Source organism: Vulpes lagopus, chromosome 12 (genome assembly GCF_018345385.1).
Source record: "Vulpes lagopus strain Blue_001 chromosome 12, ASM1834538v1, whole genome shotgun sequence".
Classification (NCBI taxonomy): Eukaryota; Metazoa; Chordata; class Mammalia; order Carnivora; family Canidae; genus Vulpes; species Vulpes lagopus.
The window spans coordinates 6,151,474-6,167,428 of NC_054835.1; the positions used below are offsets into that span (position 1 = coordinate 6,151,474).

At 50.0% G+C, this 15,955-nt stretch overlaps 2 protein-coding genes across 10 annotated transcripts in view; one reads left to right on the top strand and one right to left on the bottom strand.

The window, feature by feature from the left end:
* Positions 1-7,524: 7,524 nt before the first annotated feature.
* On the bottom strand, positions 7,525-8,270 carry LOC121473828 (midkine-like). Its single transcript, XM_041726577.1, has one exon. It carries the CDS (start codon positions 8,229-8,231, stop codon positions 7,800-7,802), a length of 432 nt encoding a protein of 143 aa, XP_041582511.1. The 5' UTR covers positions 8,232-8,270; the 3' UTR covers positions 7,525-7,799.
* Positions 8,271-13,154: 4,884 nt separating this feature from the next.
* Positions 13,155-15,955, top strand: part of ODF2 (outer dense fiber of sperm tails 2) — a 35,104-nt gene continuing 32,303 nt past the window's right edge. For 4 of the 9 annotated variants that reach the window (XM_041726683.1, XM_041726687.1, XM_041726682.1 and 1 more), the window contains exons 1-2: positions 13,206-13,318; positions 14,415-14,649. In XM_041726683.1, the coding sequence (XP_041582617.1) occupies positions 14,618-14,649 (32 nt within the window). In that variant the 5' untranslated portion in view covers positions 13,206-13,318; positions 14,415-14,617. Of the gene's footprint in view, positions 13,319-14,414; positions 14,650-15,955 lie in introns of all 9 variants that reach the window. The other 5 variants (XM_041726678.1, XM_041726679.1, XM_041726680.1 and 2 more) reach the window with 2 other exon arrangements.

Below are 15,955 nucleotides of genomic sequence, written 5' to 3' on the forward strand. Positions count from 1 at the left end.
TTTTTTAAAGATTTTATTTATTTATTCATGAGACACACACACACACAGAGAGAGAGAGAGAGAGAGAGAGAGGCAGAAACACAGGCAGAGGGAGAAGCAGGCTCCATACAGGGAGCCGGACGTGGGACTCAATCCCAGGTCTCCAGGATCACACCCTGGGCTGAAGACGGCACTAAACCACTGAGCCACCCGGGGCTGCCCCAATGAGTAAATATTAGTGTGGCAGGTGCTGTAGAGTAAAACAAGGGAGGAGACATCAAGTATGGTCTGAGAAGTTAACATCTGAACAAAGATTCAGAGGTGAGGGGACAAGCTGTGGGGATATCTGAAGGAAGCCCATTCCAGACCAAGGGAACAGAAAAGCAAAAGTCCTCAGGCAGGAGCAGGACTGGCAGGTTCAAAAGACGGCAAGGAGGCCAGTGTGACTGGAGCAGAGTGAGCAAGGCCTGGAGGGCCTGGAGATGATGGAGCCATGGTTGGGGCCAGAGCAAGGAGGACCTTAGAGGTCATTCTGGCTTTTACTCAGGAACAGGGAGCCCCTAAAGGGTTTGAGGCCAAGAAATGACATGGTCGAACTTACTTTAACATGATGAGCCTGGCTACTGTACTGAGACTAAACTGTAGGTTGGCCCGGGGAGAAACAAGGAGACAAGTTAGGAGCCCATTGTAATAATCCAGGTGTGACACAGTGATGCCTCCTACCAGGGTGTTCACTAGCAGTTAGGCAGTGAGAAGGAGAGCCAGCAAAATTTCTAGAGCAGGATAGGAGGTTTTGCAGATGCTGACACCACCAGCCAGAGCTTTCTTGTGCTGCCTAGCCATGGTCAACCCCACTGAATTTTATTTTTTAGATTGTATTTATTTGAGAGAGAACACGTGTATGAGTAGGGAGAGGGGCAAAGGGAGAGGGAGAAGCAGACTCCCTGCTGAGCAGGGAGCCCAACACAGGGCTCTACCCCAGGACTCTGAGATCATGACCTGAGCCGAAGGCAGACACTTAACTGACTGAGCCACCAGATGCCCCAACCCCACCACGTTCTTGAGCTGTTGGCTCCTCCTTCCAGCTGTTTGTATACAAATTTTCCGAGACAGCAGAAAACTTGCATGCTCTGAGAACTGGGGGCAGAAGGATTTGGCTCCTGCTCCCCAGAAGGATTCGGGAATTTCTGTGCCAGGGCAGTGACGTCACACACCATGATGGCACTGGCAGCATCTACAGGGAGAAGTTCGATGATGAGAATTTTATCCTGAAGCACACAGGTCCTGGCACCTCATCCATGGCCCATGCTGAGCCCAACACAAATGGTACCCAGTTTTTCATCTGTGCTTCCAAGCCCAAGTGGCTGGAGGGTGAGCCCATGGTCTTGGGCAAAGTGAAAGAGGACACAGAAGCCATGGAGTGTTTTAGATCCAAGAATGGCAAGATCAGCAAAGTGTCCAGTGCTGTCCGCGGACATGCTAATAAATTGGCTTGTGCTTTATCTCCTCATCTGCCTGCAATGAATGTCCTGTCGTCTTCATTCTCTCACAATAGATCTTTGGGTTCCACATTTTCCTTATCCCCCTCCCAGTCCAGATGGACACAAGTGTTAAGCTGTGACATAAAAAGTAAACAACAGACAAGAAAAAGAAAGAGAGGAAATGAGGATGATGTCGAAGTTTGGGGCCTGGGAGGAATGGAGAAGACTATGGGGTGAGGGCTGGCTGGGGGCAGGTGGGCAGGATCCAGGTGCAAATGTCAGGTAGTAGTTGGATGTATGAGCCTGGGATTCAGGGTTCAGATCTGGGCTGAAGACAGAGGCTGAGAATCTTGTCCTGACCTAAGAGACCTGGCCCCAAACCACACACCGCACAACCCCCTCCCTCACCTGGCAAGCATGTTAAAATACATATTACTGCCCCCTCGTGCTTCTCCCCAACTGGGTTCTGGTTCAGTAGGTTGTGGGTGAGGCCTGACTTTCTGAGCAAAACCACCCCAGGTCATTTCAGAGTAATTGCCAGCTCTGGAAACTCCCGCTAAATTAAACACACAGAGACACAGAGAAATTGGCTTTGATGATTCTTTATTTATTTATTTATTTATTTATTTATTTATTTATTTATTTATTTATTTTAATTTTTATTTATTTATGATAGTCACAGAGAGAGAGAGAGAGAGAGAGAGAGAGAGAGAGAGGCAGAGACATAGGCAGAGGGAGAAGCAGGCTCCAGGCACCAGGAGCCTGATGTGGGATTCGATTCCGGGTCTCCAGGATTGCGCCCCAGGCCAAAGGCAGGCGCTAAACCGCTGTGCCACCCAGGGATCCCTGATGATTCTTTTTTATTTTTTTATTTTTTTATTTTTATTTTTTTTTTAATTTATTTATTTTTATTTATGATAGTCACAGAGAGAGAGAGAGAGAGGCAGAGACACAGGCGGAGGAAGAAACAGGCTCCATGTACCGGGAGCCCGAAGTGAGATTCGATCCTGGGTCTCCAGGATCGCGCCCTGGGCCAAAGGCAGGCGCCAAACCGCTGCGCCACCCAGGGATCCCTGATGATTCTTTTTTAAAGATTTATTTATTTATTCATGAGAGAGAGAGAGAGAGAGAGAGAGAGAGGGAGGGAGGGAGAGAGGCAGAGATACAGGCAGAGGGAGAAAGGAGCAAGCTCCCTGCAGGGAGCCCTATGCAGGACTCCATTCCCCACCCAGGATCATGCCCTGAGCCTAAGGCAGCCGCTCAACCTCTGAGCCACCCAGGCGCCTGGACTTTGATGATTTTTGACAAACGTAAACAGCCGTGTCACCACTGCAACAATGACGATATGGAACATATTCCACGAATTCCCCCACACCAGCCCCTGGAAACCACAGATCTGTTTTCTGTCCTCATGGCTGTGTTGCTTCAAAATGTCCAACATTTGGACTCATGTAGTATGTGGCCTCTTGTGTCTGCTTTATAATGGGTATAATGTTTTATTTGGAGGTTTTATACAAATCTGAACTTTAATACCTTCCCTAATATGTTCCACTATGGTTTCTAATCCTAATGTATTAGGAAGCAGGTGTTAGAAAGTTTTCATCAAGTCTTCCAAGTATCTCCCAATACTCTCCGGGTTAATCAGATGCTGTGCAAATACTCTGGGTTTCTTTGTGTGCCCTGTTGGGAAGCCTCACCTGAGGCACCTCCCCTGCTTGGGAGACACACTGGTAACAGAGAAAGGAAGAGAGTGAGGATGGGGGCCAGTGGGCAGGAACCATGTCTCCTGCACCTCCCTCTTGCGGATGCTTCTAATTTGCTCTGCCCAGCCCCCAAGGTTGGTACATTTGTTTGCAAACCAAGAGACAAGGGGCTTTCCTCTGAGTAAATGGCAGTAGCTTTGGGGCATTGGCTGTTTCCCAACTGTTTTGCCTATTCAAGGAGGATTTCTGTCTCCCTTCTGGTTTCTCAGCTGAGTTGTAGATGCTAAGGAAGAGCCCTCCCTGGATGGTGGCAGTCTCTGCAAACCCCAGTGCTTCTGCTAGCCCCAGCATGGACACCCCCCCACCCCGGGCTGAGAAAGCTGGTTTGAGTTGTCTCTGTCCTTTCTATGACCTTGGGCAAGTGTCCTGAGCCTTCTCTAGCCTCAGTTTTCTGCTCTGTAAAATGGGGTCAGCACTGATGCCAAGCTGACTGGACATTGTTAGGCTTCACTGAGCTCTCTCCTGCAGGTGAGCTTGCTGCCTGGCACAGAGGGACCACTGAGCTGATGGTTGCTGGCATCACAGCGACCTCCAGACAGTGACAGAGTGGATAAGGGTGGACTTGGGAGGTCTGCCTGAGTCAGAAGGGAGTGGGTGGCTCTGGAAACAGATAATCTAACTTCCAGTTTCACCTCTATCACTTAATTGTGCCACGTGAGCCAAGTGCTTCTCCTTGCAGTAAAATCCTTCAGTTTTCTCCTCTGCAAAACTAGGCATGACTAGACTTGCCCTCCAAGGCCCCTCCCTGTTGGCCTGGGGACTAAAGTTTGGATGTTCCCAAACTTTCAAGTATGTCTGAATCATCTGGAGAACTTGCTAAAACACAGGTTGCTGAGCCCCATCCCAGGGTTTCTGGCTCAGTAGGTCCAGGGTGAGGTCTAAAGATTTGCACCTCTACCAAGTTCCCTGGTGGTGCTGATGTTGTAGATGCGGGGACCCCATGTTGGGAACCACTGGTTTGGGCAGCTGCAGAGCCAGGACTCTCAGTGAGTGCAGAGTCCGTCCAGTCTCAAATGCCCAGGGCCAGGGAGGGTCTGCACAAAGGGTCTAAGAGGAGCCAAGCCTTGCTAAGGCCTGGAAGAATTTTCTTTCCCAGTTCCATCCACAACTTGAAAGAAAAAGCCAGGCCCACTCTGGAGCCCAGATTCCTTCTCCCCAGGGCAGTGCTGGGGCAGTTGCATCAGGGCCCTGGAGGAGGTGTTCCTGGATGGGAATAACAGATAATCAGGCCCTTGGGCAAATGGAGAGGCTGGAGCCTGAGCTAGGGGGTGGGGCAAGGGTACTGAGGGGCATCACTCTGCTGTTAGCTGCTCACAAGATTGGGGCTCAGAGCTGGAACTGCTGGCTAGCTCCTCCTCCACCTGTGCTTCTTTCTAACTAACAACAGAATCCCACACTCATTGCTGAAATTTGGGAAAACAGAACGAGGAAAATAAAATTGTCAGTGTTAACATTTTGAGATAGTGTATTCTGGTTTTAAGAAAAAAAATTTGTTTAAGGAGACTCTTTTTTTTAGATTTTATTTATTTATTCATGACACAGAGAGAGAGAGAGAGTGATAGAGAGGCAGAGACACAGGCAGAGGGAGAAGCAGGCTCCATGCAGGGAGCCCGACGTGGGACTCTAACCTGGGACTCCAGGATCACGCCCTGGGCTGAAGGCGGCGTTATACTGCTGAGCCACCCAGGCTGCCCAAGAAAAAAAAATGTTTAAGTAGGCTCCACGCACAACGTGGGCCTTGAACTCATGACTCTGATATCAAAAATCAGTCACATGCTCTACTGACTGAGCCAGCTGGGCACCCCTGAAAAAAATTTAATATCTTCTTTTTTTTTAAGATTTTATTTTATTTTGTTTTGTTTTTTTTTCAGGATTCTTTTTTCAGGATTTTTTTCTTTTTCTTCTTTAATTTTTATTTATTTATGATAGTCACACAGAGAGAGAGAGAGAGGCAGAGACATAGGCAGGGGGAGAAGCAGGCTCCATGCACCGACGTGGGATTCGATCTCGGGTCTCCAGGATCACGCCCTGGGCCAAAGGCAGGCGCTAAACCGCTGCGCCACCCAGGGATCCCTTTTATTTTATTTTGAAGTAATCTCTACACTCAACATGGAGCTCAAACTCACATCCCTGAGATCAAGAGTCACAAGCTCTATTGACTGAGCCAGCTAGATGCCCCTAAAATTTTTTTTAATCTTTCCTTTTTTTTTTTTTTAAAGATTTTATTTATTTACTCATGAGAGACATAGAGAGAGGCAGAGACATCGGCAGAGGGAGAAGCAGACTCCCTGAGGGGAGCCTGATGCGGGACTTGGTCCCCAGACTTTGGGATCATGCCCTGAGCGGAAGGCTGATGCTCAACCACTGAGCCACCCAGGTGCCCCCAATCTCTTCTTTTTTAAAAGATTTTATTTTTTCATTTTATTTTGAAGTAATCTCTATATCCAACACGGGGCTCGAACTCACAACCCTGAGATCAAGAGTCACACACTCTACGGACTGAGCCAGTCAGGTGTCCCCTTATTTCTTATTTCCTAGGCTGAGTGGTAGCTCCATTAATCTCTATTTTATTATACTTTTTAAAAAATATTTTAGGGATCCCTGGGTGGCTCAGCGGTTTAGCGCCTGCCTTCAGCCCAGGGCGCGATCCTGGAGTCCTGGGATCAAGTCCCATGTTGGGCTCCCTGCATGGAGCCTGCTTCTCCCTCCTCCTGGCCTCTCTCTCTCTATCATAAATAAATAAACCTTAAAAAAATAAAAATAAAATAAAAAATATTGTATTTATTTATTCGTGAGGGACACAGAGAGAGAGAGAGGTGGAGACACAGGCAGAGGGAGAAGCAGGCTCCATGCAGGGAGCCCAACATGGGACTCGATTCCAGGACCCCAGGATCATGACCTGAGCCAAAGACAGACACTCAACCACTGAGCCACCCAGGTGCCCCTATTACATCTTTATTTATTTTATTTTATCTTTTTTATTACATCTTTAAACTGAACATGAGCACTCTGTTATGATTTGAATTGTGTCCCCCAAAAGTTCATATGTTGAAGTCCGAACTCCTAGCCCCCCAGAATATGACCTTATTTGGAAATAGGGTCATTATACGTGTAAGTAGTAAAGAGAGGTCATATCAGAGTAGAGTAGGCCTCTAATTCAGTATAACTGGTGTCCTTATAAAAAGGGGAAAGTTGGCTCCAGACATGCACACAGGGAGAATGTCCTATCTGGGTGGGAGCTCTGCTACTGAGGAACCTACCAGAAACCAGCAGAGAGGCTCAGGACAGATCCTTCCCTAGTGCCTTTAGAGGGAGCAGTGCTTTACTCACAGATCTCAGATGTCTCGCCTCAAAATTGTCAGACAGTACATTTCTGTTGTTCAGGTCACTCAGTTTGTTGTATTTTGTTATAGCAGCCTTAGCAAACAGATATGCATCACATACCCCCCCTTTTTTTAAATTTTTATTTATCTATGATAGTCACAGAGAGAGAGAGAGAGGCAGAGACATAGGCAAAGGGAGAAGCAGGCTCCATGCACCGGGAGTCCGACGTGGGATTCGATCCTGGGTCTCAAGGATCGTGCCCTGGGCCAAAGGCAGGCGCCAAACCGTTGCGCCACCCAGGGATCCCACATATCCCCTTTTGAAAATACAGTTCACAATTAGAATTTTTTTCAAAAGTACCACAGAGAATATACAAGAGGGACCTAAGAAACACCCTCTACCAGAAACTTGCATTCTTTTCTCTATGAATTTCATTTTTTTTTTTTATGAATTTCATTTTTTAAAAAAGATTTATTTTTATTTATTTATGATAGACATAGAGAGAGAGAGAGACAGAGACACAGGCAGAGGGAGAAGCCGGCTCCATGCCTGGAGCCGGATACGGGACTCGATCCCAGGACTCGATTCCGGGACTCCAGGATTAGGATTGGCCCTGGGCCAAAGGCAGGCATGAAACCACTGAGCCACCCAGGGAATCCCCTATGAATTTCATTTTTTAAAAGATTTTACTTGTTTATTTGAGAGAGAGCGCACAAGCAGGAGGGAGAGGTACAGGGGGAGGGAGAAGCAGACTCCCTCCTGAGCAAGGAGCCTGATGGACATGGGGCTTGATCCTAGGATTCTGAGATGGTGACCTGAGCCAAAGGCAGATACTTAACTGACTGAGCCACCCAGCACTCCTTCTCTAAGAATTTATCATCTATCTATCTATCTATCTATCTATCTATCTATCTATCTAATCTTCCTTCTTTTTTTTATATTAAAGGAAAAGCTTTTATTGGGAAAAACAAAAAACGACGGTTTATTTATTTCTTAGTAATGGCATCTTTGTGGGGAAGAACAAAAGGGGGTACCGGGAATCACATCCCTCTGGGGCAGGAGGCTCAAGCTGTCCACAATCCCCTGTCCCTCCCCATCGGGGACACTTGGGGGTGCTGGTGGAGGAATGAAAGGGAAGAAGCACGGTATGATTGATAAAGCTAAGGAGGAGACAAAAGGCGCTGGTAGTTAGATCCTGGGCCTGCGGGAGGGAGGGCACCGGCCCCCGCTCCTGGGCATCCAGACCTGGCTGCTAGTCCTTTCCCTTCCCTTTCTTGGCTTTGGCCTTGGCTTTGGTCTTGGGGGTGCAGGGCTTGGTCACGCGGATGGTCTCCTGGCACTGGGCATTGTACCGCGCCTTCTTGAGGGTGCCTTGGCGGGCTTTGGTGCCCCAGCCCCTGTCACATGCCCCCCAGTTCTCAAACTCGTACTTGCAGTCGGCTCCGACCTCCTTCTTCCAGTTGCAAGGCACCCGGCACTGGATGCGCTGGGTCTGGGCCCCGCAGGTACCCTCGCGGAAACCCACGCCGCAGTCCTTGCTGCTGGGGGTGCAGGGCCCCCAGGTCCACTTCGCGCACTCGCTCCCCGGGCCGCCCTTTTTCACTTTGTCTTTCTTTTTGACCACCGCGGCGGGGAGCGCCTGCAGGGTGAGGAGGGCGAAGAGGAGGAAGCCTCGGAGCTGCATCTCGCTCGCTGCCCGCGGTGCTGCGCTCCCTCCCGCGCCGGGCCCTAATCTTTCTTTCTTTCTTTCTTTTTTCTTTTTTTTTAAGATTTTATTCATTTATTCATGAGAGATGCACAGAGAGAGGCAGAGACATAAGCAGAAGGAAAAGCAGGCTCCCTGCTGGGAACCTGATGTGGGATCACGACCTGAGATGCTCAACCACTGAGCCACCCAGGTACCCCTTCCCTATGAATTTCTAGATAGATTTCTCCCCAGCCTCCCAAACACTTGCACAAGCCTTACACTTTACAGTTTACAACCTCAACCTGTTTTTTCTGCGAATACCTCATGATTATCTTCAGCAAGTTTGTAATCTGTTAATTTTTTTCTGACAATAAACATATTGCTTTGCAAAAATACTTACACATTATCGGGATGCCTGGCTGGCTCTGTCAGTAGAGCATGCAAATCTTTTTTTAATTTTATCCATTTTTGTTTTAATTTTTATTTATTTATGATAGTCACAGAGAGAGAGAGAGAGAGAGGCAGAGACACAGGCAGAGGAAGAAGCAGGCTCCATGCACCGGGAGCCTGACGTGGGATTCCATCCCGGGTCTCCAGGATCGCGCCCTGGGCCAAAGGCAGGCGCCAAACCGCTGCGCCACCCAGGGATCCCAAAGAGCATGCAAATCTTGATCTTGGGGTTGTATGTTCAAGCCCCATGTTAGGTATAGAGATTAGTTTTTTTTTTTTTTTTTAAGATTTTTATTTATTTATTCAAGAGACAGAGAGAGAGGCAGAGACGCAGGCAGAGAGAGAAGCAGGCTCCACACAGGGAGCCTGATGTAGGACTCGATCTCGGGATTCCAGGATCATGACCTGAGCCAAAGGTAGATGCTCAATCACTGAGCCACCCAAGTGTCCCAAAAGATTTTAAGTAATTACCCACAATATAGGGCTTAAAATTACAACCCTGAGATTAAGAGTTGCATGCTTTACCAATTGAGCCAACCATGGGCCCCTATTTTTAATTTTTTAAGGAACCTCTACACTGTTTTCTATAGTGGCTGCACCAATTTACTTTCCCAGCAACAGTGTATGAAGGTTCCTTTTTTCTCACACCCTCACCAACACTTATTTCTTGTCTTTTTGATAACTACATCCTGACATATGTGACATCTCATTAAGGTTTTGAGATTTTGTTTGTTTGTTTATTGTGAGTCAAGGTAGGCAAGGTAGGGTGGTGGTAGGAAGGGCAGAGGGAGAAAATCCCAAGCTGACTGCCCTGGGTGCCGAGCGATGAGCCACCCAGGCACCCCTCACTGATATTTTAATTTACATTTCCCTGATGATGAGTGATGTTGAGCATCTTTTCACGTGTTTGTGGGCCATATGTATGTCTTCTTTGGGAAAATGTCTATTTAGATCCTCTGCCTATCTTTTAATTCGCTTATTTTGATTTTTTGGTGTTGAGTGGTATGAGTTCTTTATATTTATGGATATTAACCCCTCATTGGGTATATCATTTGCAAATATCTTTTCCCATTCAGAGTTTGTCTTTTTTTTTTTTTTTTAAGATTTATTTATTTATTCATGAAAGACAGAGACAGAGAGGCAGAGACATAGGCAGAGGGAGAAGCAAGGCTCCTCGCAGGGAGCCTGATGTGGGACTCAATCCTGGGACTCCAGGATCACACCCTGGGCCGAAGGCAGGCGCTAAACCTCTGAGCCACCCAGGGATCCCCTAGTTTGTCTTTTTTTTGTTGGTGGTGGTGTCTTCTCTCTCTCTCTCTTTTTTTTCCACTGTGCAAAAGCTTTTTTATTTTGGAGTAGTTCCAAGAGTTAATTTTTACTTGTGTTTCCTCTGCTTCGGAGACATCTTGAGAAAAATGTTGCTGAGACTGATGTCAAAGGAATCACTGATTGTTTTCTTCTGACTACTCTATTTGTATGAATAGAAGTCCTCTAGAGAGAAATAATATACACAGGGTGTGCACTGTACAAATGCATATTGTGTATTACTAATTGGCTCTTGCTCCAACCCCAATAAGACTTCCTGAGCCATGAGGAGCCCTTTTTTTTTGCCTGGGCTACAAGCAAGCCCAAGGGACACCTCTTTTGCCTTTCCCTGAGTTTCTCAACCTCTTGAGAAGGTAAGGAGGGGTCAGTCTAAAGACAATTGAGGGGGAAAAAAGGCTGAAAGGAAATTCCTCTTTAATGTCTAAATATTTGCCGACTTTCTTATGTTAAAATTCATTCCTAGGGGAGCCTGATGGTTCAGTTGGTACAGCACATGACTCTTGATCTTGGGGTTGGGAATTTTTTATTTTATTTTTTTGGGGGGAGGATTGTGATTTTGAGCTTTACTCTTACACATTGAGTGTAGAGATTGCTTCAAAATAAAATCTTTAAAAAAATTATATATACACATACCCACATATATATAAATAACTGGTCTAAGAAGTTATTAGTCTTTAAGATTTTCTTTTCTATTTATGTATTTTTTCATTTTATTATTTTCTAAGATTTTTTTTTTAAGATTTTATTTATTCATGAGAGACAGAGAGAGGCAGAGACATAGGAAGAGGGAGAAGCCTCACAATAAGGCTGATGTGGGACTCGATCCCACATCCCAGGATCATGCCCTGAGCTGAGCAGATGCTCCACTGCTAAGCCACCCAGGCGTCCCAAAGGTTTATCAAAATATAATGTCCAGTTGTTCTGTCAAAAGATTATCTCAAAAATTTTTAAAGATTTTATTTATTTATTCATGAGAGACACACAGAGAGAAGCAGAGACACAGGCAGAGGAAAAAGCAGGCTCTATGCAGGGAGCCTAATGTGGGACTCAATCCTGGGACTCCAGGATCACGCCCTGGGCTGAAGGCAGATACTTAACCACTGAGCCACCCAGGCATCCCATACATCAATTTTTTAAAAAAGATTTTATTTGAGAGAGAGAGTATAAGCAGGGGGAGCTGAAGAGGGAGAGGGAGCAGTTCTCTGCAGAGCAGGGAGCCACATGTAGGGCTCGATCCCAAGATCCTGGGATCATGACCTGAGCCCAAGACAGATGCCTAACTGGCTGAGACACCCAGGCGACCCAGATTACATCAATTTTTAATCCTACCAGCAACAATGAGACTGCTTTTTCCCCAATGTCCTTGTCAGTGCTGGGCATTGCTCTTTTAAAAAAGTGGCCAATCCTAGCCAGGCTCAAAGTGGTTTGCATTCAGAAGATATCATCCAGCAATCCAAAATAATATCAGGATAACTCAAGTTCTTTTCTTGCATTTCTCAAGGGATAGATACCCAGACCACTGCGATCCTTTAAAATATTCCCCTTCTCTTCTCCATCCCATATCTTCCACACACTACAAGTGTCCCTTCGGCCACCTCACCCTCTCCTATTTTCTGAAGAACTTTTCCTGCTTCTTTCTGTCACCCAGCGCTATGTGTGTGTGTGTGTGTGTGTGTGTGTGTGTGTGTGTGTGTTGACCTCTCAATTCTGTCCATTCACACATTCTCCATCACAAAATCCCCAAAGAACTGCATAGGCAGGCAATGACCCTCTTCAGATGGAGAAGAGAGGACAAAACTACAAAGGCAAAATCCTTTGTGGGTGGGTGGGGCAAAGCCTTAGCCATGTTATCTGGTCAGGTCAGAGAGATTTGCCGTGGGCTCCTCAGAGACTAGGTAGTGTGTGTTGGTCTAGTGCCTCTGGAACTGGGTTTAGCACATAGTAGGAACTTAATATTGGTTCACTGGATGTGGGAGCACTGAGAAATGATCAGTTCTGTGCTGGGAGTAGCAAGACACGTTTCCGCAGGTATTTAACCTGGGTGTGGCAGCAAGAAGATTACCTTGAGCAGCAAGAAGGATATCTCTTCTTTTGAAGGGAGAATCAAAGGATGGGGGTGACTAGGGAGAAGGTAGAGGGAATTCTACTTGGCTTTTTTTTTTTCTCTCTATGAAAAAGAAGAGTTGGAATATGGTAAGAGGTAGAGGTCTGGAAAAGCCACTTGGGGAGACGGATCTAGGGACAAGTGGAACACTTCTAAGTGGTGGTGAGGGCTCAGGTGAAGGTGGAGGCAATGATGTGTGGGTATCATCCTTGCAGAACCTCAGGGAGAAAATGAACGGACAGGGAAGGCCCTCTAACACGGGGGAACGGATGTGGTGAGCCTTAGCCGATGAAAGCGAAGCCAGAAAAGCAGGTACTGTGTGGAGGGGGTAGTGGGTGGGAAGCTGGAATTTGAGATTTCACGTGGACCAGTTGTGTGGCCCTGTGGGCACATGGCTGAGGTGCAGGGGAAAGTCATGGACGTGAGGACGCCGCGGGATTGAGGCCAGGTGGGCCTGAGGATGTTAAAGGCGCCCAGAATCCAGGGCGGCGCGGGGAGCAGCCACGTGACAGCGCCCCTTGATTGGTCGACAGAGAAGCATAGTTGAGAAGATGGCGGCCCAGCGAGAACCTCATCAAAGTAGGTCTGTAACACACAGCAGCACCCGGTGTGCTGGAGGGCGGGGAGGGGCGGGACGAGGCGGCGCTGGGGAAGAGGGAGAGGGTGGGTGAGGTATTGACAGGGCTGGATTTCCAGAGGCAGCGCGTAGCTCCAGCCACAAAAGGGTTCCTTGTCCCCCGTCTGAAACCCAGGTTCCTAACACGCGTCAGTGGGCCCAGGACAGAGTCTTAGCGCTCCTTCGAGTTAGGGAACTCGAGGAGAACCACGCTCGGGTAAAAGTGGCGCAGGGTCAGCGGGGCCGTGAACGGCGCGGCCAGCGGAGGCGAGGCCCTCCGGTGGCGTCGCGCGTCTCCACGGCGACGGGACGCGTGGCCCGGGCGTGGGCGGAGCTCCGGGCGGGGCGGGGCGTCTCTGTGACGCCGGGGGCTGGGCCTAAATGGCGAAACCCGAGAGGCTCCCGGGGGGGTTTGAACTGGCCAATGGGCGAGCTGCCGACCGGGTGTCGGAAAAGGAGGCGGAAGCGGGGAGGAGTCGCCGCGGGAGCCGGACTGCATCCGCCGCGGCGTCTCCATGGCACGACCCTGGCCTCCGACTTCAACGACTTCATAAGGAGACGTTTCTGGGCGCAGCCGTGTCGCTCCTGGTGAGAGGCCGCCGGCAGGCGGGACCCCGGGCGCTCCGGGCGCTCTGCGGCCACCGGCGGGCCCGGTCACCACCGGCGGGCCCGGTCCCCACGGGCGGCACCGCCCGCCGCCCCCGCCGCCCCCGCCGCCCGCTCCGGGCGCGCTCGTCCGGTTCCCGTCGGAATGTGGCCCCCGCCCCGCCCCCCGGCGCGGGCCTCCTCCTCCTCCGGCTAACGGGCGGGCCGGCCCCTCCCCCTGACCTGGCCTCCCGCAGGACTCGACTCACTCCTCTGCCGCCCCCCGGCAGGGCCTCACCCTTCTCTCTATGGGCAGAACCTGGTTTCCTCCTGCCCGCTGGTGGGTGGTCGTCCCTCCTCCCCGCCGACGGAGACTGGCCCCGCGGCCCCTGCCCGCCGGGGGGCGTCGCCCCGGCCGCGTCTCCCTCGCGGCGGCCCTCGGCCGGGCAGTTGCTCGTCCGCGCCTCGTAGGCAGCGCTGCCCCACCCCGCGGCCGCCTGCCGGCCGCCCCACCCCGGCAGCGGGATCGCCCGCCCGGGGGCCTCGCCGGGTGAGGGGGTGCCCCCCGCCCGCGCACCACCCCGCGTCTGACCCGCTCCACCCGGACACTAAACCCCAGTGGCCGCCGGCCGCTGCGCCTGCGAGGATTCTCCCGCAGCGGTCGGGGGTACCGAGTTGCGGCCGCGCGCCCCTTAGCCTTGCAGCCGCCGCCCCTCCCGCCTTCAAATACTACTGGTCCTCTCCGGGTTTCCATTCTCCCGGGCACGCCCCTCTCCTAGGAGACTGTTGCCCTGGCCCCGCCCCGAATATCCCTCCAGCTCCCTGCGCTGGGTTCGGCCCTTCAGGGCCCGCTTGGGGGCCTAGCTGTGCCCGCCCTCCCAGCACGCCAGCCAGCACCTCAGGTTTTCCCTCTGGTGGCCCACCCACCTTCGCTCCTGGGTGGGGCCTGGGCGTGGTGGTCCTGGCCCCCGAGGTTCCGCTCTCCGCCCCTCCCCGGGGAGGGGAGCTCCCTCTGTGCTCCCTCCCCACCCACCCACCGGCCACCAGCCCGCCGGCCCGCTTGTCGCTCAGCCTCTCCTATCTCCCTCCACTTTGGCAGGACAGTTGCTGTGCGACTTGGACAGTAGAGGAGCACCTCCCAAGTTTTCATCCAACTGCCACCCCCAAAGCTTCCACCCTCCTCCCCTCAGAGAGGACGTTTGATGCCGGGCCCCTGAGATTCTCATTGACAAGCCCCTCTGGGTCCCCCTGAGCAGAGCCTGCTGACCCAATTGCCCACCTTTGCGGCTTTGATGCCTAGCCATGTCTGCCTCATCCTCAGGCGGCTCCCCCAGGTACTGCCAATGTGGGGGGCGCCTCTGCAGAAGGGCAGGGAAAGGTGGCCAGGGACCCCCAGGCCAGGCTCTCTGGAGGCTTCTCATTTCAGGTTCCCCATTCTGTGTATTGAAGGTCTGGATCAAAACGTTGAAGTCATTTTTTAAAGGGAAGGAGGAAAAAAGTTTTCACTGGCAATCCCAGCCCTCCCTCCCCAGGTCCTTTTTGAAAGGAAGCTACATGTAAATAAATAACCCCAATGTAGGAGGTGGAGGTGGCAGTTAACAAGGTGTTAATGCAGTCCAGGTGATTTGATGGCAAGCCCACAAGGGGAGACAGATTTCCCAGATCTGTTGGCTTTTAAGTGAGGGGCCAGGGAACATAAACAAAAAACCTGTCTACTCAGACTCGGTATTCCTCACCTAAAATGATGAGTAGGGAGCAGTAAATGTATTTTTTCATCAAGGTGTGATACACATACAGCAGGATGCATGCAAAAGTGCTCGAGCATTTTTATTTAGGTTGCATTTTTAGGTTGCGTTATTCTCCCCTAAGGATTTGTGGGGAGGGTGAAGTCCTATTTGGAGGGTGTCTGGAGGTAGCGGGATGGATCAAATGAATTTTCCAAGTCCCTTTCCATCATGGAATTCTTGGATGCTTTGCTGCCAAACATTGGAGATTAAACTTTTGCTGTATTTGCAAATCTGGTGATGGGGGCTATTTATGTATGAATGTGATGAATTACACATAGTATTTTTTTTTTTTTTAAGAACAATTGTTTTTTTTTTTTTTTAATTTTTATTTATTTATGATAGGAACACAGTGAGAGAGAGAGGCAGAGACACAGGCAGAGGGAGAAGCAGGCTCCATGCACCGGGAGCCTGACGTGGGATTCGATCCCGGATCTCCTCGATCCCGGATCTCCAGGATCGCGCCCTGGGCCAAAGGCAGGCGCCAAACCGCTGCGCCACCCAGGGATCCCTACACATAGTATTTAAAACAAAAAACAAAAAACTCTCCAAAACAAAAATAACCCTGCTTCCCAGGATTTTAAAGGGTAGCAAGTAGAATATTTGGGGACATAGTAACTTTCCATCATCTGACTTGAAGATTTGACTATTAATTTTATGAATTTGAGTCATAGGGACTTTGTTCCTGGGCCTGCTGCTCTTTTTATGTCTGTCACAGAGCATTTCTCCAGGGCCACCTCTGCTCCAGGTGCAGTCCTGGGCACTTTCACACTTGGCCAAACTAATACCTTGCCTGTTGCTCCCGTGCTGCCTGCTTTTTGTCATCTGACAGACCAGATGACCACTGGGCTTTTCA

Excerpts from the sequence above, each read along its gene's own strand:
- LOC121473828 (XM_041726577.1), bottom strand. The coding sequence starts at position 8,231 with ATGCAGCTCCGAGGCTTCCTCCTCTTCGCCCTCCTCACCCTGCAGGCG.